This window comes from Ovis aries, chromosome 7 (genome assembly GCF_016772045.2).
Source record: "Ovis aries strain OAR_USU_Benz2616 breed Rambouillet chromosome 7, ARS-UI_Ramb_v3.0, whole genome shotgun sequence".
Classification (NCBI taxonomy): domain Eukaryota; kingdom Metazoa; phylum Chordata; class Mammalia; order Artiodactyla; family Bovidae; genus Ovis; species Ovis aries.
Genome location: NC_056060.1, coordinates 85,097,244 through 85,122,115, shown reverse-complemented (window position 1 = coordinate 85,122,115; position 24,872 = coordinate 85,097,244). Strand labels below are relative to the sequence as shown.

The window sequence follows — 24,872 nt, the reverse complement described above, 5'->3', positions numbered from 1 at the left end:
TGCTTCTATTTCAGTTCAGTTCAGTTGCGTCCGACTCTTTGCGACCCCATGGACTGCAGCACGCCAGGCCTCCCTGTCCATCACCAACTCCCGGAGCTTACTCAAACCCATGCCCATCGAGTTGGTGATGCCATCCAACCATCTCATCCTCTGTCATCCCCTTCTCCTCCCGCCTTCAATCTTTCCCAGCACAGGGTCTTTTCAAATGAGTCAGTTCTTTGCTTCTATTTAGACTCTCCCAAAAGACCTGCCTCACTACTTCTCTGTACTTATGCCTCTTTGGTGCACTAAGTCTACTGAGACAGGCTCTGCCCACCAAGGAGCAAAACCTGAAATAGCCTGTCTCCTCTGTCTGGACATAAAGAGGCCTAAGTTCACTTTAAGGCAAAAGAAACAATGACACCTGGATGCAGGCCACACATTCCTATCTAGCTTAACCAAAAAGACAGCAGACATCCACATTGCTATTGCACTCCCATGAATATATTTCAATTAGTCTAAACTCCAAGGAAACAGGGAGACGAACTGGCACCTCTAAACCCTAACACTAAAAGATGCATGATACTTGTACCCCCGAAGAACATAAGTCACACACGTCCAAAAGTTGAGGTGACAAACATTCCTTAAATGACAAGAGGAAGAGAGATACCAAAAAGGGTGCATCTGTAGTTCATATGCAGAAGTATATCCATCCTTACATGGGCACTAACTCATCAATGAAAAGGCACTTTTCGTATTAGACAGGAGCTCATTTATATGACACCTCAATGTGTCCTTACATACCTGACACGGACAAGCTTACTAAGAATACACACACACAGAGACATACTCACAATAAAACAGTGTTAAAGTGATCTCTGCAGCTGTTTCACTAAAGGAACAACTTCTTAAGGATTTGAAAAGCCCTTGGGAGTAAATAACTCTGCCCCAAGTTCAGTTTCTGGGGTTGGGGATGAGGGCTGGGGGCTGGGGATGGGGCACCAGGAGTCAAGCACTTACTGCAGAATTCCGCATACTCAGCTGGCAGCAGGAAGGTCTGGGGGAGGATGTGAAAAGCCTTGAATCCATGTGTATGCTGCATTCGAATGATGTTTTTGTACAGTCGGTCCTTCCGGGTTAGTTCATATGACCTAAGTTTCATAAAAGCATTTCCATTTCAGTAAACTATGACTCAGAGGTTTTCCTATGTTAAAGAGTTCCTAGTTCATGAGCAGTTACTGGGGACAGTCTTATACCCCAAATCTATCACTTTGTCAAGGAAATGATCACCTTAAAACCAGGGCAATCACTGCTACCAATCAGGGATTAGAAGCTGGCAAACTACGAAGACGGGCTTCAGTTAGCCATGACTGCATTCATGAGTCTCTGGGTTGTTGCACTGTTTAAAGACCATCCAAGAATCTTTGCTATAACCATTAAAAACACATTCCATCTGTTGTTCAGTTCAAAATTTTCACTTTGATTTCTTAAAATCAAAGGTTTCTTTGCCAGATCTAGGTATCACCAACACTTCTTCCTTACCCACTGTCCTCCTTCGATCTAGAGCAGAGGTCCTCAAATTTTAGTGTGCATAAGAATCACTCATAAAAGTTCCTTAAAAATGAATGTTCCAAGATCACATCTCCCAAAATTGGGGGATGAAGTCTAGCATTCTGCATTTAAACATGTACCCCAGGTGATTTTGCTACAGATGGTCCAGAAAACTGATTTGGTCTAAATCAGTGATTTTTGAACTTGACTGAGATATGGATCACTCATTGCTTTTAAAGTATATAACTTTCTAGGAATATATTTACCAAGAAAGATTAAGCACCTGGAAGGTGCTTTTTAAATATACACCTTCTCTGGAAATGGTGATTCCTTGAATCTGCGGTTAAGACCTGTGACTGTAATGTACCCCCAGTGATGCTTATCATTAAGCAATTAGAAACACTGAACCAGAGGATAAGAAAAACAACACATTCTCGTACAGCTACCCAGTATTAGTGGTCTCCAAATATTTTTGCTTGGTACTCCTGATACAAATTTTGGGAAACCATGTATATTTTTAGTTGACATGTAAGATTTTTCATCATAAACTTTAATTGTTCCAAAGGATCTAATGAATGGCAAATATAGTTTTAAAATAAAACTATAACAGTATCCTTTTAAGTATATACAAGGGAACCTCAATAACAATAGGATAGCCACTGTGCATTTTCAAAGTATTATAAAAGAAAAGGCTCTCCTCATCAGTAAATATTTCACTTTTTAAAATATTATATTTTTTACTAAAATTAACATATAAACAGGAAAATAAACAAGTCACAAATGAGAGCATGATAAACTTCAGTCTACCTCTCTGACCACCACTGAGCACAGAACATTCCCAGCACCCCAAAAGCCACCCTCATACTCCCACCCAGACATGATTCCCTCCTTTCATCCTTGCGTTTACTTCTTCCATTACGTTTCCCACAAACAGCTTAGCCTAACATAACAGATTCAGTGCTTGTGTCTTTTACATTATATTATACCTTTTCTATAAGAAAAATGTGCATACAAATTATATTTAATACTTTTTAATTTCCTGTGATCATAAGGCTGTGTCTGTTATACATATATTGACCTATCGTTACAGGAACATAGTACACAATTCATCAAAACACCATAAACACTGTAACTTTTGATTATAATGTATATCATACTAAAATTAATTTCTCCATTTTTATAATTACACTATGGTTATAGCTGATGTTAACAGAAGGAAAACCAGGTAAAGAAAACAAAGGAACTCTGTATTATTATTTCTGCAACTTTTCTAAAAGTCTACAATTATTTAGAATAAAAAGTTACATTAAAAGAGTGCACACTAATATTGGAAACACTTTAAGTGTTTGCATTCCTCTTGTACATGAGTCAGCTGAGCTCCTCCAATTCAAACAGGAGTCAAGAAAACATAGGTTAGAATTTATGAATACTGAGTTCAAATTGAGATGAAATTCCTATATACCTACAGCGTATTTCAAAAGCTATTGAAATAAATAATATATTACTAACAGGCATTAGGAATGCAGTCTCTACTGTGGGCTATTTTAAGACTGTTTAAATATTTCCTTAAAATAGCTGCATCTGATTTACTTCAACTAACCAGTCGCCCATTTAGAAAACCAGTCCCATCTTCCAGACATTAAGGAAGAAACTAAGGTTTAAACTATTTTCTGCCCATGAAGCTCAAATATAAAATAAAATTGGAACCTGTTGAAAAGATTTAAAATACATACTTATCTAAGATGATGAAGAAATTATTTTACATCAGAGACAGCATAAGCTTGGTATTTATACACATGAACTGAATATGAGACAGCAGAACTGAATAAGAAGAAAACTTCATTTCATAAAAATGAGGAGTAAAATACATGAAGTGCTTAAAAAGAAAACTTCCTGAGTGAGTAACTGGGGCATAAGTCCTGGAAATAAAATATAACATAACCACTGAGCAATTAACAAAATTTTTATTAGATTTGCATCTCTTCATTAGATAGATGAGATTACCTGCCCTCTTCCCCCACAGGCCATGAATCTTGGCCATGTATCTCTCTGTCGTTGAATATTACTCACTGCTAGAATAAAGCAGGGGATTCAGCATCAATTCTATTCCTGTTTTCTTTTTCATAGATGTAAACACTGAGAAACATAATAGCTAACACTTATATATAGTGTTTACTATGTGGCAGGCATGTGATGTTCTAAGCACTTCAGATCTTGATACATAAAATCCTCACTATAGTCCTACAAAGTGTGTGTTATTAGTATCTTCTTTTTACAAATGAGGAAGCTGAAGCTCAGAAAGCTCACCTGCCCAAGAGTCAGCAGAGCCGAGATCTGGGCCAGGCAAACTGGCTACAGAGCTCCTGCTTCTAGCTACTAAGCAGTATTGCCTCTCGAGGCTGACATTAACCAATGAGACTGGAAGAAGTTTAATACAGCAATGATCCTCAATTCTTTGAACTATTTACTAATTATAAGTCAAAAGCCATAAGATGACCTATCATTAAAATTGATATCTAATGATTTATCAGCTGACAACTTGATCATGTCCTTCTTTAACTCTGTTAAAAAGCAAAGAAATAGAAATCACTAACAGGCTAAAAGATTCATTATACTATTACCTGGAGTAAACATCAATTTTTTTCATTCCATATTTGGAACTCTGGAAAGTTTTACATCTGTGCATAATATACATATTAAGAATCTAGGTGGGCTATTCTTTTATAAAGGGGCAAAACAGTAACTGAAAAAGAAGGTGAGAGGTGAGAATCTAGCCACATTGAGGGGCTCACAAGCAGCTCGATTTGAGGAAAGAGAATCTATGGGATTTGCAATCCAGAGTAGTGTATTTTAAAACCATCCATCCTACAGAGCCCTCGCAAAGTCTTCAGCTACATCCAGGAAGGTGAACACCTCAGTCTGATTTAGAGACGGCTGCCCTATATCACAGACTTCCTTTTTTTTTTTTAAAGATGTTAATTATCTCTGCTGGCTACACGCCTCAATGTCAGGTACCTTTAAATGGAGCAAAGTAGCTGCAAGAGCATTACCTGGGAAAGTGATTAACCTTTTGTGCTTCAGAGAGGGTACGAAGTAAGAAGGGCTTCAGGTGGGATCCTGTCCACATTAGGTTATAGTCAGTGCTGCTCGGATGAACCTAAGGGCAGATAAAAAGACAAGATAAGAACCACCAGACAGCCCCTGGAAGAAAAATGGAAGAAAAAGCCATAGAGATTATTCACCCACAGAGCACTCATGGGGGTGGGCCCATTAGGATCTGATCCTAGTAAGACAAAAAAGCTGAGTGTAAGAACACGGGGATAAGCAAGTTTAAAGAACTGTGAGAGCTGGACAAGTACTACCTGCAAAGAGTAGAATTAACTCTTTTATAGAAGTCCATGATACCTCTTAATATTCTTACATATCAAAGTGAGAGATGAGGACTCCCTTATCAGACTGTCCTTGCAGATGCTGAGTACAAAGTGACATCAGATCTAAAACCTTATACCAACTCAGAATTCATTCATTCACTAGAATTCATTTGTTCATTCATTCAACAATTATGTACCCTCTGCCTCTGATTCAGCAGGTACCACTTTAAGGCCTGGAGATAAAAGATCAACAAAGGCAGGATATAAACTGGTATCAGAACTTCCTCAAAATATCTACTTCACATCTCAACCTAAGATAAGAAGTGAGCAACTAGACTTTTATCAACTGTCTCAAAATATCTACAATGGAAGTCTGTCCAGCATTTTTACCTGTCCCTATTGATACCAACATCCCCATTTTCCCAGTTTTCTTTGGGAATAACATACTCCTAAGGTTTTAAAGAACCTGCCAATCACCCACCCTCCTTTCCCCCAAGGAGTAGACCCTTGACTCAAGCTAGTCCAATCATTCCATCTCCAGAGTGCAGTTCTTGAGTGGAGAAAGGCACAAGGACAATGAATAGAGGCAATTCATTCCACAGCAGCAAAGCTGGTCCTGAAGACTTCTGTTGCCGGATCCCTGGGGCTATTGCAGTCTCCCTTTCAAAGGCCTGCTTTTTCAGCTGTTCCTCTGATTCTGCTACCCACTCTATGCACATCTTTATTACAAATTCCTTTCCTTTTTGGTTTAAGTTAGGCAGAGTCTGTTTCTGTTGCTTGTAATCAAAGAGCTTTAACTGAGTATTAAACAATTCCTTATGGATATCTCTGCCTCTAGCCCATGCCTAAAAAACATAGCAAGGAAAAAAATTAAAAAACAAAACAAAACAAAAAACCCCCCCACAATCTTGTGGAAATGTATTCCATGTATTTCATGGTAAAGCCACTCAGAAAGTCAGTGCAAATTCTGCATCATCTCTAAGTAGGGGTCCCATGTACTTTCTAGAGCTAGCCTTGTTAGATCATAGTCATTTAGGTAGTTGGGATTTTCAGCTTTTGAGCAAATCAGGTAAGGTAATGAAAATGAGCTTACTTCATGAAATCCATGGGCTGTCAGAATGCTGCGTACCAGGCGACTGTCTGTTCGTACAATCTTGTAAGACAAGTGATAACGTTCTAAAGAAAAACAGAATCAAGCTCAATAACAGGAAAGTTAACTGTGGAGAAAGGAATAAAAGAGATAAACAGTAATATGGTGGCTGCCATAATTACACAAAATAACATTATACTGCTATTCTTATGCTACTAATGAGTGGATTATTTTGGAACAAGCGGATCTTAACCAGAGAACCTGAGGTTCACGGAGCTTCACAAAACATGGGGTGGGGGTGGGGGGAGAAATGACATCCTTGTTTCCAGTAATTTCTAGTTGCAATTTAACAGTACCTTCAATCAGGAATGTAAGCAACAAAGCAGAATGGTACTAGCTGTGCCTGTGACCCTGCCACCCATAGACAGCAAGTACTCTAAGATTCTTTTACAGTTGTTCAGTTATCTTAGAAAACCCCTTATTCTCAGGAGTTCCTTGGTGGCCCAGTGATTAGGACTGTAGGTTTTCGCTGCGGCAGCCTGGGCTCAGTCCTTGGTTGGAGAACTGAGATACTTGCAAGCAGCAAGGCACAGCCCCCCAAAGAATCCCTTATTCTCACAGTATTTAAAAATTAATAGAGTTAACAGACCTACCACTAAGTCATGTTATTTAGCACACTAATAAAAAGCATACATATCACAAACTTGGTTTTGAAAAATATTCTGAGACTATATTTCAATACAATTTATTTTCTTTGTAGTCTTGTGTATCTTTAAAATACACCTAAAAGACATTAGTCTGAGAAGAGACCCACAGGCTTCCCCATACTGCCGACACCACTCACTACACCAAAAAAGGCTAGGAAGCCCTGTTCTAGATAGCCCCATGTGCAACAATTCTGATCACCAGCATATCTTAGACCAGAGATATGATAAACTGGTGATGCGCAGACCGAAACCAATCTGCAGACCTGGCTTGTTCGTTCCTCATTGTGCTTTAGAAAAAAAATTGAGGGTGGCTTCCCTGGCGGCTCAGGGATAAAGGATCTGCCTGTCAATGCAAAGACCCAGGTTCCACCCCTGATCCGGGAAGGTCCCACAGGCCACCGCAGAGCCACTAAGCCCGTGTGCCACAACTATGAAGCCTGTACTCTAGAGCCTGGGAGCCTCAACCACTCAGCCTCTTATGCCACAGCTTCTGAAACCCTCATGGCCCAGAACTCATGCTCGGCAACAAGAGAATTCACCCCAATGAGAAGCCTGCACACTGCTATTAGAGAGTAGCCTCCACTCACCCCAGCTAGAGGAAAACCTGTGCAGCAAGGAAGACCCAGCACAGCCAAAAAAAAAACAAAAAAATTTAATCTGTTAAAATAAATGAATAAAATTGAGGGACTTCCCGGTGGTCCAGTGGCTAAGACTCCACACCACCGATGCAGGAGGCCTGGGTTTGATCTCTAGTCAGGGAGCTATAATAGATTCCGTATGCCGCAACAAAGATCGAAGATTCCATGTGCCACAACTAAGACCCCGTGCAGCCAAATAAATGAATCAAAAATATTTTTAAAAATTAAAAAAAAATTAAATTTCTAATCTTTTGCAATCGGAGGAATTCATATAAAAATATAGATTTCTGAACTTCTCTTGAAAACCCTGGCAACCCTGGGCTCGCCCTTCGGCAAGGCAACAGTCAAGCAGAGACGAGCACATGCTCCTGTCAATACAGACCCTCGCTGTCCGGGATCAGCACCTTCACCACTTGGCCTGCCTCACTCATCTCCTGCCAGGCCCCAGAGAGCACTCTGCGCTCCTGGCTAAGAGGAATGTCTGTAATCGTGTGAGGCTTCTATATACCTCGAAAGACTAACATTTTCCCTGGCCCATTATATTCAATCTCTTTCTACACATCACTATAAATTGTTAGCTAAGAATTTGGCAGAAAGATTTTTTAAAAGAACTGCACACTGAACAATTTCTGAGTGAGTATAATACAGAAACATATGAACAGGCTCTGGAACAAAATTCAACCTCGAGAGTTAAAGATAAGCATTTCTTTTTATAACTTTATGTGAAAACATTCATAAATCCCTGCTGCCACTTGCCCAGCCCTAGCAGGAACACCATGCCAAGCAGACACAGGAGGACTGGAACCATAAGGCCAGATACTCCATACTTCTCATTCCCGCAGCAAACTTGTAAAGCCCAGGTACGGAGTTTTCCTAATGGTCAATCACTATTATACTGTCTTTACAATATTGTTATGAGAAAAGCAGTGGGAAGTATAAGAAACAGCACAGTGCAGTGCTCTAGTGTGTGTGTGCTAAGGTTTCCTAGAGCTTACCTCTATAAAAATGATCAATATGCAGAGGAATTAGCTGAACTGTTTCACTCTAGCAATAAGTAATATTCAACTATGGATAAACGATCCAACTAATTTTGTAAATGAACAATTCATATATTAAGAAATGCATTTCTATTTTTTCTACTTTATGTTTATTACTTATTGAAATTTTAATTTACTCATACTGTTTTGCTCAATTTTGTATATTTGTTAAGATTGTGACATAGCTTAATCCAGGGCACATATTCAGTTTCTGGAGCTACAATGATCACAGTAAATTTAAAAAGTTTTTTTGGAGTTTGAGTCCTGGTTTCAAGTTGGGAAGGAAAGCACAAGGTAAACGTGGAATATATTGCTATCCCAAGAAAGAGAACAGTCACAGGACTGAGAACACGCCACAGGGTCTTGAAGGGGCTCCCAAAGCCAAACTTGAGGCAACTGGAATATAAGAATGAATGCTGACAGAAATAGATTTTAAACTCACTTATAAAAGAGAAAACCACCCATGAATCCATACTGCTAAGAAGGTGAGAAAGCTATACTAGTTTTCTAGGGTGGAAATCCAATACAAGTGTCGTCAAGGCATGGGCAGGGCTGCATTCCTTTCTACTGGCTCTGGATGGGATCCATTTCCTTGCCTCTTCCAGCTTCTGAGATTGCCCCCATTCTCTGGCTGGTTGTCCCTTTCTTCTGTCTTCAGAGCCAGCAATGGCAGGCCTGGTCCTTCTCACACTGCATTCCATGCCTATCTTGTAATTACATTGGGCCCACTTGAAGAATCTCCTTATCTTAACGGTTAGCTGATTAGCAACTTTAATTCCTTCTATGACCTCAATTCCCCTTTGCTAAGTCAGGTAACATTTTCACAGGTTCTGGGGATTAGGAAGTAGACATCTTTGGAAGATTATTATTCTGTCTACATAGAAGGGGAAGCTCTTCTTTACAGAAAGGCCAGCTAATAAATGTAGAAGGACAAACTGAAATATAAAATCACTATTTTACAAAAACTGTAATAGTAAGTGATTCAGACAAAAATCAATGAACACCAATGAGTGAGAGGCTAAGTGGAGAATAGGTTATTCAGACATCTCAAAACATCACTACAGAGAATGCTTATAACAAGAGACAAGAGTACCTTTAGAATGAAGCAATCTGGTAAACACTATCTAACCAAACGATTTAACTTGTCATCACTAATAATGCAATAAAATGATGCCATATGCTTCCCAATGTGATGCACTCAGTGACACATGGCTTCGTTAAGTGATAGTCCTGAAAATTTTTCAACTTTCTTTAACCTGAAATCAATCTGACAAGCCCAAACTTAAGGACATCCACAAAGCAACTAGTCTGGAATCTTTAAAAATGTCCATGCTATGAAAGACAAAAAAAAAAAAATCCACTAAATGGATGTAGGTAATAAAGGAGACTAAAGAAATATGACAACTAAATGCAACCTCTGATTGGATACTCAATTGGGAGGGGGACCAAGATAAAGGACAAAATTGGAACAATAAGGAAATCTGGGCAGAGACTATGTATTAGACAAGAGGGTTTCAGCAATGGCAGATTTCCTGAGGGTTATCAATGCACTCTGGTTATAGAGAGGATCCCCTGTTCTGAGGATAAACTTGTTGAATAAGGTATTTAGGCGTGATGTACTTGAACTAATTCTCAAATGGTTCAGGGACAGAAAGAGAGGGAGAAGCAAACATGACAAAATGTTAATAATAATGTTAATAACCGTGAAGCTAGGAAACAGGACACATGAATTCACTGTACTGTTCTCATAACGTGGGAGATTTTATTTTTTTAATAAAATGTTCAGAAAAATGAAATAAAACCAGGTCTTTTCATTATAGTAACTGATCACTGACATCCTCAGTTTTGCATGTAAAAAGCCCAAGCCTCAGAATCTGCCTGCAATGCCGGAGACCCTGGTTCGATTCCTGGGTCAGGAAGACCCCCTGGAGAAGGGTTAGGCTACCCACTCCAGTATTCTTGGGCTTCCCGGTGGTTCAGATGGTAAAGAATCGCCTGCAATGTGGGAGACCTGGGTTCGATCCCTGGGTTGGGAAAATGGAAAGATCTCCTGGAGAAGGGAAATGCTACCCACTCCAGTATTCTGGCCTGGAAAATCCCCATGGACAGAGGAGCCTGGTGGGCTACAGTCCACTGGGTCGCAAGAGTTGGACATGACTAAGTGACTAAGCACACATCAACTGCTGGGAACCAGGACTGCACCCGATTTTCTGCCGGCTCTACAGTGCCTGCCCCAGGCCACAGGGAAGATGATCAGTAAGGTGTATGGAAAACTGTATCTCTGGAGTCAAACTGCCAAGGTTCAACTTCTGGCTCTGCTACTTCCTGCCTGTCATCTTAAATAAGTTACTTAATTTCACTATGCTCAATTTCCTCACCTATAAAATGAGGTTGATAACAAAGGGACTTATCTCACAGGGTAGCTAAAAGCATTGAATCAATTAATATATGTTGAGCTTTTAGAATAAGAAAGCTTGCTGATAAGGCAATTTCCTGACAGTCCAGCGGCTAGAACTTGACGCTTTCACTGCTGTGTTCAATCCCTGGTTGGGAAATTAAGATCCCACAAACCACAAGGTGCAGCCAAAAAAAAGAAAAACAAAGTTTGCTGATACATAGGAAAAAATATTGTATAGTGGAAAAAAAAACAACACACAGTGCAAAATAGCTACAAATATATATACTGATACACAGGATACATAGTAAGTTATACACTTGGACTTCTTCTGAAACATCTGAGGCTTCCTTGGTGGCCCAATGGTTAAGAGTCTGCCTTGCAATGCAGGGAACATCAGTTCGATCCCTGGTCCAGGAAGATCCCACAGGCCACAGAACAACTAAACCCATGAATCACAACTATGAAGCCCACCCCCTAGAGCCCATGCTCTGCAACAAGAGAAGCCACCGCAAAGAGAAGCCCGCACACCACAGCTAGAGAGCAGCCCCCATTCACCGCAACCAGAGAAAGCCCAAGCAGCAGTGAAGACCCAGTGCAGCCGAAAATAAATAAATCAACAAGCAATACCTGGTACGCCTGGGCTCCCTCTCCCCAGACAGAATCCAGTGGAGAACTGCAACTCTAAACTGAATTAACCAACTGCTCAAGTCAGAACGACCTCAGCCATGTTTTCTTCCATATAAAAACAAGAGGCAGGGCGAGCAAACTGCCAAATATCCAACACCTAAGACTCTAACACACATCGCATCAATTCCACTATGAGACCGTAGAACTGTCTCGTCAACCACTCACATGCATCCCAAAAGACAATCTGAAGTACTAGGACCCCTGGGAAGTTCCAGAACTAACTATAGCACAGAAAAGGCAAACAAGGAACCTATCATCTAACGTCCAGCACAGAAGCACCTAGAGAGTAGTGACGTGCTCTAAGGACTTTGTGGGACTAGAAGGAAGATAAAACTAACTTTTTAAGAATAAGTTTAGAATTCAAGAATAACCTTTTCAATGGCAACACAGTGTATTTTTGCCTCCCTGTCAGAAAACTCGGTCCTGCCCTGTACTGCTGACTATGGCAGTCACTAGCCACGTGTAACTTGAGCACCTGAAGGGTGACTAGAATGACAAAGGAACTGAATTTTTCATCTTATTTAACTTTAATTGATTTTTAATTTTGAAACTCATACTCAATTTGGCCTCAGGACAAGTTGGAAAACTTATTTGGAACAACTTGAGCATAGGAATTTACTATAATTTCAAACTATAACATTTATGAAATCCAAACACAGACCAAATGCTTCCAGTGAAAATTCTGCACCACACGGAGATGGACTAAAAGTGCAAAACACACAGTGGATGTAAAATATCGTCACAATTTTTTATACTGAGCAAATGTGAAAATGATATTTTGGATTAAATAAAATATATTATTAAAGTTAATTCCACCTATTTCTGCTTTTTTTTTTTTAAATAAAGCTACTGAAGAATTATACCATATTTCTGTTGGACAGTACTAGTCTATACAAATGCAAACTGATGAAACTGACACATTCAGGGGCAAAACATAAAATGCTTCATTCCAGGAAAAGATTACTTTCAAGTGAAAATATCCGTTGCCTCTAAAATGCAATTCCACTTAAATATTCAAAGCATGTAATTTTGAAAAAACATGGATATGGTGAGTAAAACATATTCCTGGAATATTTCACAAATAAAGCATATGAAATCTTATTATATGAAAAATATTAACAGTGAATTCAATGAAACATTTAATAACAGAAAAAACAAGGTTGGTATCTCACACTCTAAGATCAACAGAAGATAACTAATGCCCTAGATACACTTCTCAAGGGATTTAATCCAGGATTATGATCTGAGCAGATCTATGTCAGCTATATTTTAAGACAGAGGGAAAAAAACACCAGCAGACCAAGAGTGTTTAACAACCCAGAAATCTCAGGAAGCAACTAATAAAACACATTCAAATTAGTCTTTTCATAAAGGAAGGTGAAGAAAATTATTAAACTTCAAGGAGTTGGGAATATGTAGAAAATTCAAAAACAATGTTTGACAAAACAAGTTTAGTGGCTTTTTTAAAACACAGGAAAAATTTTAAAAACTTATAGGCTCCAGAAAATTGTGACTGCTTGAATAATAGCATGATTACATTGATGGATGCTAATGTCCAATAAATGTCAGATATTCTAGAAAAGAAGGGTCTACCTATTGCCACAGAATACGGTGACAAGCAAACCAAAAAGAAACATGTTTGAGGGAAGGATTATTTACTTTCGTTGTTTTTAACCCACCTTTGATGTTTTGACTCTAACCATATTTAGAGCGAGATTCTCAGCAAATGTTAGTAAATCTGCAGTGACTTCAACTTCTGTGAACATGAATGAATCACATGCCTTTAAGTGGTAACCTAGGAACTCGCTGCAGGGATTAGAACACCAGGACCCTTGGGGAGGGAGGAAAATTCAAATCCCAGAAGCAGGTGCTAATCCTCCTCTGAACTCTGGCTTACTGTGGGGCAAGGATAGACCTTAAAGTCATCTCAGAGTAGAGTAGAGCTTGTTCAACAAGTAGAGGAAGCGGCACAAAGTTTGAGTGCCTACTGTGTGCTAAACATAACGTGATCTCACTCTCACAATGCCTGCAAGGTAGCCATTATCTCCATTTCACTAATAATGAAATGGATTGAGAGACTGTAAGTGATTGCACAAGATTCACGGCTAGTAAATGCCAAAGCTGGGATCTGAAGTATTGACTCAGAACCCATGTAAAGATGCTTTCCACTATATCATAGAACAAAAGTTCAGATGCATGGGATGTGACCTTTGCAGACAGCTCCAGGCTAATGCCAGGATTCAGAGCACTGCTTAAAATCAAAGATGAGTGAAGGTAAATGAAATGAAGACTATGGTTTTTCTTGTAGTCATGTAAGGATGTGAGAGTTCAACCATAAAGAAGGTTGAGTGCCAAAGAACTGATGCTTTCTAATTGTGGTGCTGGAGCAGACTCTTTTGAGAGTCCCTCGGACTACAGAGATCAAACCAGTCAATCATAAAAGAAATCAACCCTGAATATTCATTGGAAGGACTGATGCTGAAGCTGAAGCTCCAATACTTTGGCTGCCTGATACAAAGAGCTGATTGACTGGAAAAGACCCTGAAGTTGGGAAAGATTGAATGCAAAAGGAGAAGGGGGTGGGAGAGGATAAGACGGTTAAACAGCATCACTGACTCAATGATTAATTGAACATGACTCTGAACAAACTTCAGGAGACAGTGAAGGATGGGGAGCCTGGCGTGTTACAGTCCATGGGGTAGCAAAGAGTCAGACATGACTTAGTGACTAAACAACAAACAACAAGCATAGAAAAACAACAGCAAAAATAAGCAAAATTAAAAGCTAACTCTTTAAAATGATTCTCAAAGTGGACAAACTTTTAGTTAGAATGACATTAAAAAAGATTCAAATCACTAAAATCAGAAATGAAGGTGTGGATATTACTACTGTATAAAGAACACTAAAACAACTATATGCAAACAAAATTATATAAACTGAATAAAATGTACAAAAAGCCCAGAGAAACACACAGATTACCAAAACAGACCCAATAAGAAATGGAATAGACAAGCAGAGGCTGAACCAGTGATCCAAAGTCTGTCAACAAAGAGAAGCCCAGGACTGAATGCCTCGCTGGTGAGCTCTATCAAACGTTTAAAGAGCTGCGGCAGTGATTTAGTCGCTCAGTCGCACCCAACTCGTGCAACCCCACGGACTGTAGACTGCCAGGCTCCTGTGTCCATGGGATTCTCCAGGCAAGAATACTGGAGTGGGTTGCCATCTCCTTCTCCAGGGGATCTTCCCAACCCAGGAATCGAACCCAGGTCTCCTTCATTGCAGGTAGATTCTTTACCAACTAGAACTCTTTACCAACGAGGGAAGCCCATTTAAAGCCAATCTTTTTCAAACTCTTTCAAAGAGGATGAAGGAGCCCATTCTATGAGCCCAGCATTACCCTGACACCAAAAGCTAGACAAAGGCATTAAGAGAAAACCAGAAAACAATATTCCTTATGAATATAGATGCAAACATCCTCAATAAAATACTAGCAAACCAAATCCAGCAGCATATTAAAAGGACCATATACCATGCCCAAGTGAGATTTAGCTCAGGAATGCAAGGCTGGTTTGGTATACATAAGTCAATCAACATAACATACCACATTCATAAAATAAAGGAAAAAGACATAGAATCATCTTGATTGATGTAGAAAAGGCATTTGACAAAATCCAATAGTGCTGTATGACGAAAACACTCAACTAAGGAACAGAAGGAACTTCCTCAACATGATAGAGGGCATTTATGAAACCCTGGAGCTAACATCAAACTGAATGGTAAAAGACTGAAACCTTTCCCCTAAGATTAGGATTAAGACAAAGATGCCCATTTTCATCACTTCCATTCAATACTGTATTGGAAGTTCTAGCCAGGTAAGGAAGGGAGGGAAGGAGGGAGAGAGGGAGGGATTGATAAATCTCCAATCTCCATTTACTGATCACATGATCTTACATAGAAATAATCCTAAAGAACACACACACACTATCAGAGCTAATAAATGAGTTCAGCATCAGTATACAAAATCCGTAGTATTTTACACACTGACAATGAACAACTCAAAAATGAAATTAAGAAAACAATTCCATTTACAAGAGCATCAGAAAGAATAAAATACTGAGGAATAATGGTAACCAAGGAGCTATAAGACTTGCATGCTGAAAACTGCAAAACATTGCTAAAGAAACTAAAGAAGACCTAAATAAATAGGAAGACACCCCATGTTCATGGACTAGAAGACTTAAACGTAAGATGGCAACACTTCCAACAGCAATTTGCAGATTCAGTGTACTCCCTACCAAAATCTAAACAGCCTTTCTTGCAGAAATGAAAAAGCTGGTCCCAAATTCATATGGAATTGCAGTGGACTCTGAATAGCAAAAAAACAAACAAACAAACTTGAAAAAGAAGAACAAACTTGGAGGACTCACATTTCCCAGTTTCAAAACTTAGCTCAAAGATACAGTCAAAAAATAATATGGCACTGGTATAAGGATAAACATACAGAATGACAGAATATTGAGAGTCCAGAAATAAACCCATACGTTCAATAGTCAATTGATTTTCAACAATAATCCCAAGATTATTCAACAAGGACAGAACAGTCACTTCAACTACCCATGCGGGGGATTATCTATGTGTAAAAGAATGAAGGCTGGACCCTTATCTCACAGTATGTAAAAAGTTAATTCAAAACACATCCAAAGACTGCTTAGCTCTAAATGTAAGAGCTTAAACTACAAACCTCTTAGAAGAAAGCATAGGGATCATGACTTTGGGTTAGGCGATGATTTCTTAGATACGACACCAAAAGTCTAAGCAATAAAAGAAAAAGTAGATATATTAAACATCATCAAAATGAAAAACTTCTGCCACGAAAGAAAACTATCAAGAGCATGAAAAGACAAACTACAGAACAGGAAAAATATTTGGAAATTATTTTTCTGATAAGGTTCTAGTATCCAGAATGTGTAAAGAACTCTTACAACTGAACAACAAAAAGACAAGCAAGCCAATTAAAAAATAGGCAAAAACCTTGATAGACAATTCTCCAAAGAACATATGTAAATGGCCACAGGGGATGAAAAGATGCTCAATGACAGTAATAGGGAAACGTAAATCATAACCGCAATAAGATACCACTTCACACCAATTAGTATAGCTATATTCTAAAAAAACAAAATGAATGTTAGTAAGGATACTCTCATATGTTGCTGGTGGGAATGTAGAATTGTACAGTCACTCTGAAAAATCCTTTGGCAGTTCCTTAATAAATTAATCACAGAATTACCATACAATGTAGCAATTCCATTCCTAGGTATATGCCCAAGAGAACTGAAAGCAAACAAAAGATTGTACATGAATGTTCATAGTAGCACTATTTACAAGAGTTAAAAGAGGGAAACATTTATCCGTCAACTGATGAACAGATTAAAAAAATGTGGTATATCTGTACAATGGAATATTATTTGGGCTTCCCTTGTGGCTCAGCTGGTAAAGAATCCACTTGCAATGCAGGAGACCTGGGTTTGATCCCTGGGTTGGGAAGATCCCCTGGAGAAGGGAAAGGTTACCCACGCTAGTATTCTGGTCTGGAGAATTCCATGGACCATACAGTCCACAGGGTCGCAAAGAGTTGGACACAACTGGGCGACTTTTACTTTCATATTTATCCATCAACTGATGAATGGATAAACAAAATGTGGCATGTCTGTACATGCCACGGAATATTATTCAGCCACAAAAAGAATGAAGTACTGATATATACTACAACATGGATGAACCCTGAAAATATGCTAAGTGTAAGACGCCATACACAAGAGGCTACATGTTGTATGAGACCATTTATAAGAAATATCCAGAGTAGGTAACGGCATGGAGGCAGAAAAACCAGTGCTTTCTAGGAGCTGGCATGAGGGGTTGTAGAATGACTGATCAGTGGATACTGGGTTTACTTTTAGATGAAAATGTTCTCCAACTAGAAAACGATGATGGCGGCACAATACTATCAATGTACCAAATGCCGCTGAGTTGTCCATTGAAATGATGAAAATAATAATTTTGTTATGTGTATTTTAACCATAATTAAAGAAAACAATTATCACTAAACTTTTGTGATAATCATTTCACGATACATGTAAGTTAAATCACCATGCCATACACCTTAAACTTTCTACAGTGCTGTACGTCAATGATCTCTAAAAACAAAAAAAAAAACATAAACAAACACTTGTACACATAACTCTTAAAAAAACAAGGAAAACATTTAATATGCAGAAAACAGTTTAAGGAATCATAAATAATCCTTTCAAGTATAAAACATCATGAGAATCTTCTCCTGACCAAGGCCCTTTCCCTGTCTAAATGTGGTTATCACTTTCTCCAGGTGAGGTTATCAGGGCCACGACCAGCCCTGCCCTCTCTGGGGAAAATCATACCTACCTCCAATTACTCGAATATTGTTGTCCTTTGTCAGAATAGCCTCAGCATGGAATACCAAAACCGGAATTCTCCTGCAGCCTCCAGTCCACATGATGCACGGATGATCTCTACAACCGGAAGAGAAGGCTTATTAATTCACAGCTCAAAATCTGAATTAACAATTGAAGCAGACCACCGGGGTCAGCTGCTTAGCACCTTTCCCCTTCTTCTGGAACAAGCACTCCAAAAGTCTTACAGGAAACCATTTCTCTCCCATTCTCAATCACGTGGTCTGTTCCAGATGAACTCCATCCCTGGGGCAGGGACAGGCCTTGGTTGACTTCAGCCAATCAGGGTTTTCCACACCCTGGTTATAGTTACTGGCTCAGGGATGAGGGCATGGAGCAGCTGGAGACAGTGTGCTGGGAGACATGTATGACCCTCCAGGAGAGTGACACTTTCTTTCTCTTCTGAAGCAGCTGCAGAGAGATGGCCTCCTCCCCTGATGGTGTAAGAGAATGAGGTCTGAAGTGCCATCGTCACTGTTCGACCTTGGAAGGAGAGCCTGGAGCTGTGAGCAGAGGAGAAAGTCAGGGGAGCCTGACTGAGAGAATGAGAGAAATGAGACCCTGAGTGGCAAACGTGCAGGTACAGAATCAGGTCTTTCCTAAATATGAGCTAACACACTCCCTTTATTATTTAGGGCAATTTATGTCTTAGTCCCCGGCACAGATAAGAATCTTAACTAAAAACCAAAATAATCACAATAACTGACATACCCCTTTTACACCCTATAGTCCCTTTTAAGCCAATTTGAGCACCCATACTAACAGTCTGAGCTAGGAAACCTAAAGTAATACAAGTATTCCAATTAAGACTATATGTTTGAAAGCAAGCCTATACTAAATGGAACAGTATTTTCTTCCAGAAGAGGACCTCTAACTTTCTCTTATCTTCCAGAAATCTCTGTTAAATCAATCTCAAATGTACAGATTAGAAAAATCTTCAACTGCCTTAGTGCAGGGAGGTAGGAAAGGAAAGAAATGACCTGGATCCCGCTTATGTGTCAAGAATTACACTAAGAGCTATCAAACTATCTCATTTAATCCTCTTGCCAGTACTTTGAATCGAAGAAAAGGTATCTCCAAGAGGTTATGTAATTTCCTCAGAGTCATACAGCTGGTTATGCAAGGGAACAGGCATCTGACCCAAGGGTCTGTGTTCTTTCCACTCCTCCATCTCCATAATCCCATTTCAGTGATATTTTGCATAAACATCTTCAACTGAACCCCTGAGGAATTAAAATTAATCAATATCTTATATGGAATAAGATCCATTTATTTATTATCATTAATCCAAAGATTCAGGCTGCTCTCAAAAACTCACATGACCACACCCCTTAAAAAGCCATACCACAAACCTCAGGGCCAAGCTAGACTCTCCCAACACAGGTTTAAACAGATCTATGCTTTGAACGTACAGGCTGCCAGGCTACCATTCTCAGAAGTGAGGCAGCTTTACACTTAGGATGAGTTGCCAAGAGATTTAGTGAAGAAAGCAGAGACCACTATCCTAGTTCATTCCCTGTTGCCTAGAAATGGAAAGTGGATGTTTAATGTTCCTACAATTTGACTTGGGTGACAGTGCCCATTTGAGAGAAATGGTGTTTACAGGGTACAAGAAGGGTTTGTGTGTGTGTCTGTGTGTGCGATTTGCTTTCTTTTCCATCTTAATCGACATCCCTGGTGGCTCAGATGGTAAAGAGTCCACCTGCAATGTGGGAGACCTGAGTTTGATCCCTGGGTTGCGAAGATCCCCTGGAGGAGGAAATGGCAACCCACTCCAGTATTGTTGTCTGAAGAATCCCATGAACGGAGAAATCTGGTGGACTACAGTCCATGGGGTCATGAAGAGCAAGACACAACTGAGCGACTAAGCACAGTACCATCTTAAACACCTGTAAAAGGGATAATTCCTATGATCCCTTTCAACGTTTTTTTTTCCCCACTACACATCTAAGTCAGAGGATAGAGGGAAAATAAGCAGGTTAAGCTATCAAGCTTTAGATAGAAACTTTGGAAACTGACTAAAGTTCCTTGGCAATCCACCTCTAGCTGCAAACTGGCACCGGTGTGCCTTAGCACCTACAAATGATGCATTACTGATAAAAGGTAAAAATGTCTGAAACGAGTCAGGAACACAATAAGCACACACAGCTGACAAGAGCCAAGGCCTGAATCATACTATCTGTAGAAAGCCACATCCCTGACAGAGAATCTTTTCATTTACAACCTCTGAAAAGAGAAAACAGGTAGCAGATGAACTGCTAATTCAGTAAGGTCGACCTAAAAATACTTAAGGCAGGCGCTGCTTTGTCACTAAAAGCATGTTCCCACCAGTTGGCAACAAAGGGAAAAGATTCAAAATGATTAGGAAACTGAAAACTGGGACGTTAAATATTCATTTACACCAGAAACCAGGACATATTAAGAAATTAGGCTTTTACAGATATGAAAGAACAAAAAACTTGGATTAGTAACCAAAGTAGACTAGTTTTATGACTTACTTTATTGAAAGCCTAAGAACATTTTGGTTTTTAAACAGTTATTTCATGAGGAATAGATATTATTCACTCTTGGGATCCAGCCTACATAACTCAAAGCCTCTAAGCCTCATTCATCCCAATGTCTATGCTGGAAATGCTTTCCCCGCTTTCTCTGGTCACCTAATCTCACTCTCTATAGCCCAGCTCATCTCACCACCTCCCTGGGGCCTTCCCCAGCTCCTGCAGCCCACAGAGATGTATTTCTCCGAACTGTAGCGCTCGCTGTATAATCATTTGTTGAAAATGAAAGTTGCTCAGTCAAGTCCGAGTCTTTGTGATCTCAAGGACTATACAGTCCATGGAATTCTCCAGGCCAGAATATTGGAGTGTGTAGCCTTTCCATTCTCCAGGGATCTTCCCAACCCAGGGATCAAATATAGGTCTCCCGCATTGCAGGCAGATTCTTTACCAGCTGAGCTATGAGGGAAGCCCATCATTTGTTGAAGATCTTTTTAACTGATGTAAAGCCAGCTTTTACAATCAGAATTAGATATTTTTACGGACTAAAGAACCTATATATCAAATGAACATTTCCACATTTATATGTATAAATTTCTAATTTGGGATCCCCAAGGAAAATATAGAAAAAGAGCCCCTTTACATTTACTATTGCAAACAATGTCATGCAAAACAAGGATGCCTGGACAGTTTCTAGCTCTAATGTCCAGGATTGCAAAGCATGAATACTTTAATACAGCCCGGGATCTGAGCAGATCTAGCAGACGTCCATGGAGAGACATCTTGGGAGCAAGTCAACATCCTAGATGATTTAAGACCTTCGAACTTCCAAACCTTTAGAAATGTTAAGCCTGTTCCTCCAAGTGTGAACAAGATTGACTTTAAGATTCCTAAAGTATAAAACAAGTGTTTCACAGACATGAGCTGATGGAACATTAACAATCAAAACTCAACAGTAGGAGTTTAAAAGTAAGAGGAGCAAACGTCCATCAATATGAACTGGGGTGAGGTCGGGTGGGATTACACCTGTATTTTCACTAACTTCTACTAGAAATTTAGCACTTCTCAATTGCAAATATAAGCAACAAACTACAGTACTACTAGCATTACCTGCCCCTTCGACTCCATCTGAAATGACAGATTTTTGTACCATATGACAGTTGTTGCAGACATCTGGAAATAACATTGTTATTTATCACTACTTCCACGTTATGGCAGTTCCTAAAATTGCCACTAGATCCCCTATGATTACAGTCTTCTCATCTGGTATAATGAGGATGGACCACAATCTGGCAAGCTTCTCCCCTCAAGCAATCATTCAGTTACCAAACGGTGAAGGCTCACAGTGGTGGTCTAGGTATCTATGATGTGCCTTTGTATCCTCCACTAACAAGTGTTAATCAGACACAACCCAAGGACAGGGAGCTTATGCAAACTAAAAACAGTCCTCATGTCGCTGTCTTTAGAAAATAAAATTTAGGTTTTACCTTGTAAATGAATGATCTTGCTAAATACAATAACAAATATGCCATATATTCATTCATTAAGTTAGTCATTCAGGCAGCAAGTATTTATTGAGTACCTACTAAAATAAAATTAGTTTGAGTCATCTAAAATAAAATTATGTTGAGTCATCTAAAGCTCTCAATATTTTGACTGTGTTTGACTTACCTAAATAGCAATTTCATACAATTCAATCTAATACTTGTTGGTTTCAACCTATAAGCCCACTAATAAAAAGGACAGTCATGAAGTAAAAGAAGATCTTGAATCAGAAAGACGGATGCCTGCAGAAGTTAAAAATGTGGAGAAATGGCTAAGAGGAAGCACACAGAAAGAGTCACAAAAGGCAAAGTGCCCAGAGGAAATTATCCATTTAATTATCCTGAATGAGAATGACCCAAATACATTAATAATTACAAATCTCTTATTTTCTATGACCTAACAGTGATGAAAAGCCTTTCCCAAAGCTTTACTAATGCTTCAATAATTTTTCTAATTAAATAATATAACCTTCTGCAGTAGTATAAGAAATATACTTTAAAATCAATATTAAATCCTACAGGAATAATGCCTTAACACTTGTATGGCACTTTACAACAAAGGTCCGTCTAGTCAAGACTATGGTTTTTCCAGTGGTCATGTATGGATGTGAGAGTTGGACTGTGAAGAAAGCTGAGCGCCGAAGAATTGATGCTTTTGAACTGTGGTGTTGGAGAAGACTCTTGAGAGTCCCTTGGACTGCAAGGAGATCCAACCAGTCTATTCTGAAGGCGATCAGCCCTGGATATTCTTTGGAAGGAATGATGCTGAAGCTTAAACTCCAATACTCTGGCCACCTCATGCGAAGAGTTGACTCATTGGAAAAGACTCTGATGCTGGGAAGGATTGGGGGCAGGAGGAGAAGGGGATGACAGAGGATGAGATGGCTGGATGGCATCACTGACTCGACGGACTTGAGTTTGGGTGACCTCCGGGAGTTGGTGATGGACAGGAGGCCTGGCGTGCTGCGATTCATGGGGTTGCAAAGAGTCGGACACAACTGAGCGACTGAACTAACTATTCTACTTGATTCAGCCTGGCAGATACTATCCCCACTTTTCAGATGACATAGCACATGAATCCTAGTGCTTACACAGAACCTTAAAAACTAATCATATCTTTAAGCCAGATTCTCTCTTTGTTGTCTGTGTCATGTAATAATATTAAAGGAGACAAAATATCTAAGAGTTGCAAAATCATGGAAATCTAGGTCTAAATCTCAACCTATCATTTAATCTCTATGCATCCCAAGGAAGTTCTTTGATATGTGTGGGGCTGAGCTTAATTAAGTGGGAATAATAATGTCTTCAGATGTTATTGTTAAATGGGATACAGCAGTTAAAGCCCTTACCATCACCTATAGCAGCTACACTTAGCACTATCTTCATTTATATTCTTGTGAGAATCCAGCAATGAAGAAACTTGACTCTTATCTAAAAGAACTTGAGAAAGCCATGTGTCTCAATAGACAGCACAGGCCTCAGAATTCTAAAGGCCTGTCCCACACTTCCTCAAATAACTTATGATTATCATTACTCTATCATCCTAAAGGCTTTGGAGAAAATAACCAATGTCACAGTGTTGGGAGACCTACTTTTCTTCTAAAAATTTCAAAATCTCCTATGTTAGGAGCTCTGATCAAGAGTCGACTAAGAGCTACTACCTGTACCATCTAGGGGCGATGTTCACTCACGAGGCTGGAAACAGAGCCTTATCTCATTTCAGACAGCTAATGGTCATCCCAAAAAGATCCCAAATTAGACCATGTATGGAGACTAAAACCAGAGTCAGATAACACCAAAGGAAGGATATGGGTAAAAGAGGCTAGGAGTAAAATAAAAGAACTATCTTCCAACCTGAAGGCAAAGGGTCAAAAGCAGGCTTGCTATTACTTACTCCTGGCTTACCACCTCCTCATCCTCTGAGGATGATGCTGTTTCCTCCAGGTCCCGGGCCATCACGACTGGCATTTCCTTTAGAGTTTGTCATGCAGTCAGCAGACGGGGCCTCAGAGACCTTTCCTTGCACATTCACTGGATCAAACAATTTGGGTGGCACAGATTCCTGCAAGAGGGACAAAGGATCTGAAACATAACCCAGCTGTCTTTTTGTTCATCACTGATGGTGATCTTTTATGTAACTAAAACTGATATTTATGTAAACAGGGCCCAGCCTCTAGAAACTTACCTTTTTCACAGTGCCTCACATATGGCACAATGATCAAGATTTTTTTCAAACATATTGTCTGTCCTCTGTGTATTTGAAGAGAAGCTATTAAGTTTCCTGTGTTTCTTTTACATACTAAATCTAATGTGCACCAAAATGATAGGGTTACTTAACTTTTAGGAAAATCTGAGATGTGCGGCTGATTGCCTAAAACATAGGTTCCTTGATAGCAAAACCTGACATGAGCCAAAATGAAAAACACAACTTTTAAGATCCTTCCAAATGTTTCTTTAGAGTATAGGTAAAACACGATCATGATTCCACTAAAATAAATACAAGCAAAAATGAATATATTCTGCTGAATCAAGGTTGTAAATGGGGGGGTGCAGAGGAAGGGGGGGTGGAGAGGGGTCTGTCCTTCCAAACGCTCTCAAAACTATTCTCCCTTACTGAAAATCACAAACTATTATCCGAATATCGAATAGACACTACAATTAGCCTATTTCTAATTATAGTACTTTAACAGAGAAAAGGTACATTTTATTGTGTGTTTGAGGACGGACTAGAAATAATAGATAAGAAAATGTTTGAATGACCATAATCCTATTACTCAAAGATTACCATTCAATCTTTCCAAACCTTATTTTTCTATGCATTAATATATGGGATAATCTAAATAGGGGGCGAGGAAAGCCAGTTCCGACAAGGATTCCCTACACATGTTCA

At 39.4% G+C, this 24,872-nt stretch overlaps 1 protein-coding gene across 50 annotated transcripts in view; it reads right to left on the bottom strand.

The window, feature by feature from the left end:
- TTLL5 (tubulin tyrosine ligase like 5) overlaps nt 1–24,872 on the bottom strand; it is a 311,118-nt gene that overhangs the window by 285,392 nt on the left and 854 nt on the right. For all 50 annotated transcript variants that reach the window (XM_027972048.3, XM_060418366.1, XM_060418388.1 and 47 more), the window contains exons 2-6: nt 23,877–24,044; nt 17,897–18,003; nt 5,995–6,077; nt 4,581–4,687; nt 1,000–1,130 (exon numbers count right to left, since the gene is read on the bottom strand). In XM_027972048.3, the coding sequence (XP_027827849.1) occupies nt 1,000–1,130; nt 4,581–4,687; nt 5,995–6,077; nt 17,897–18,003; nt 23,877–23,950 (502 nt within the window). In that variant the 5' untranslated portion in view covers nt 23,951–24,044. The remainder of the gene's footprint in view (nt 1–999; nt 1,131–4,580; nt 4,688–5,994; nt 6,078–17,896; nt 18,004–23,876; nt 24,045–24,872) is intronic.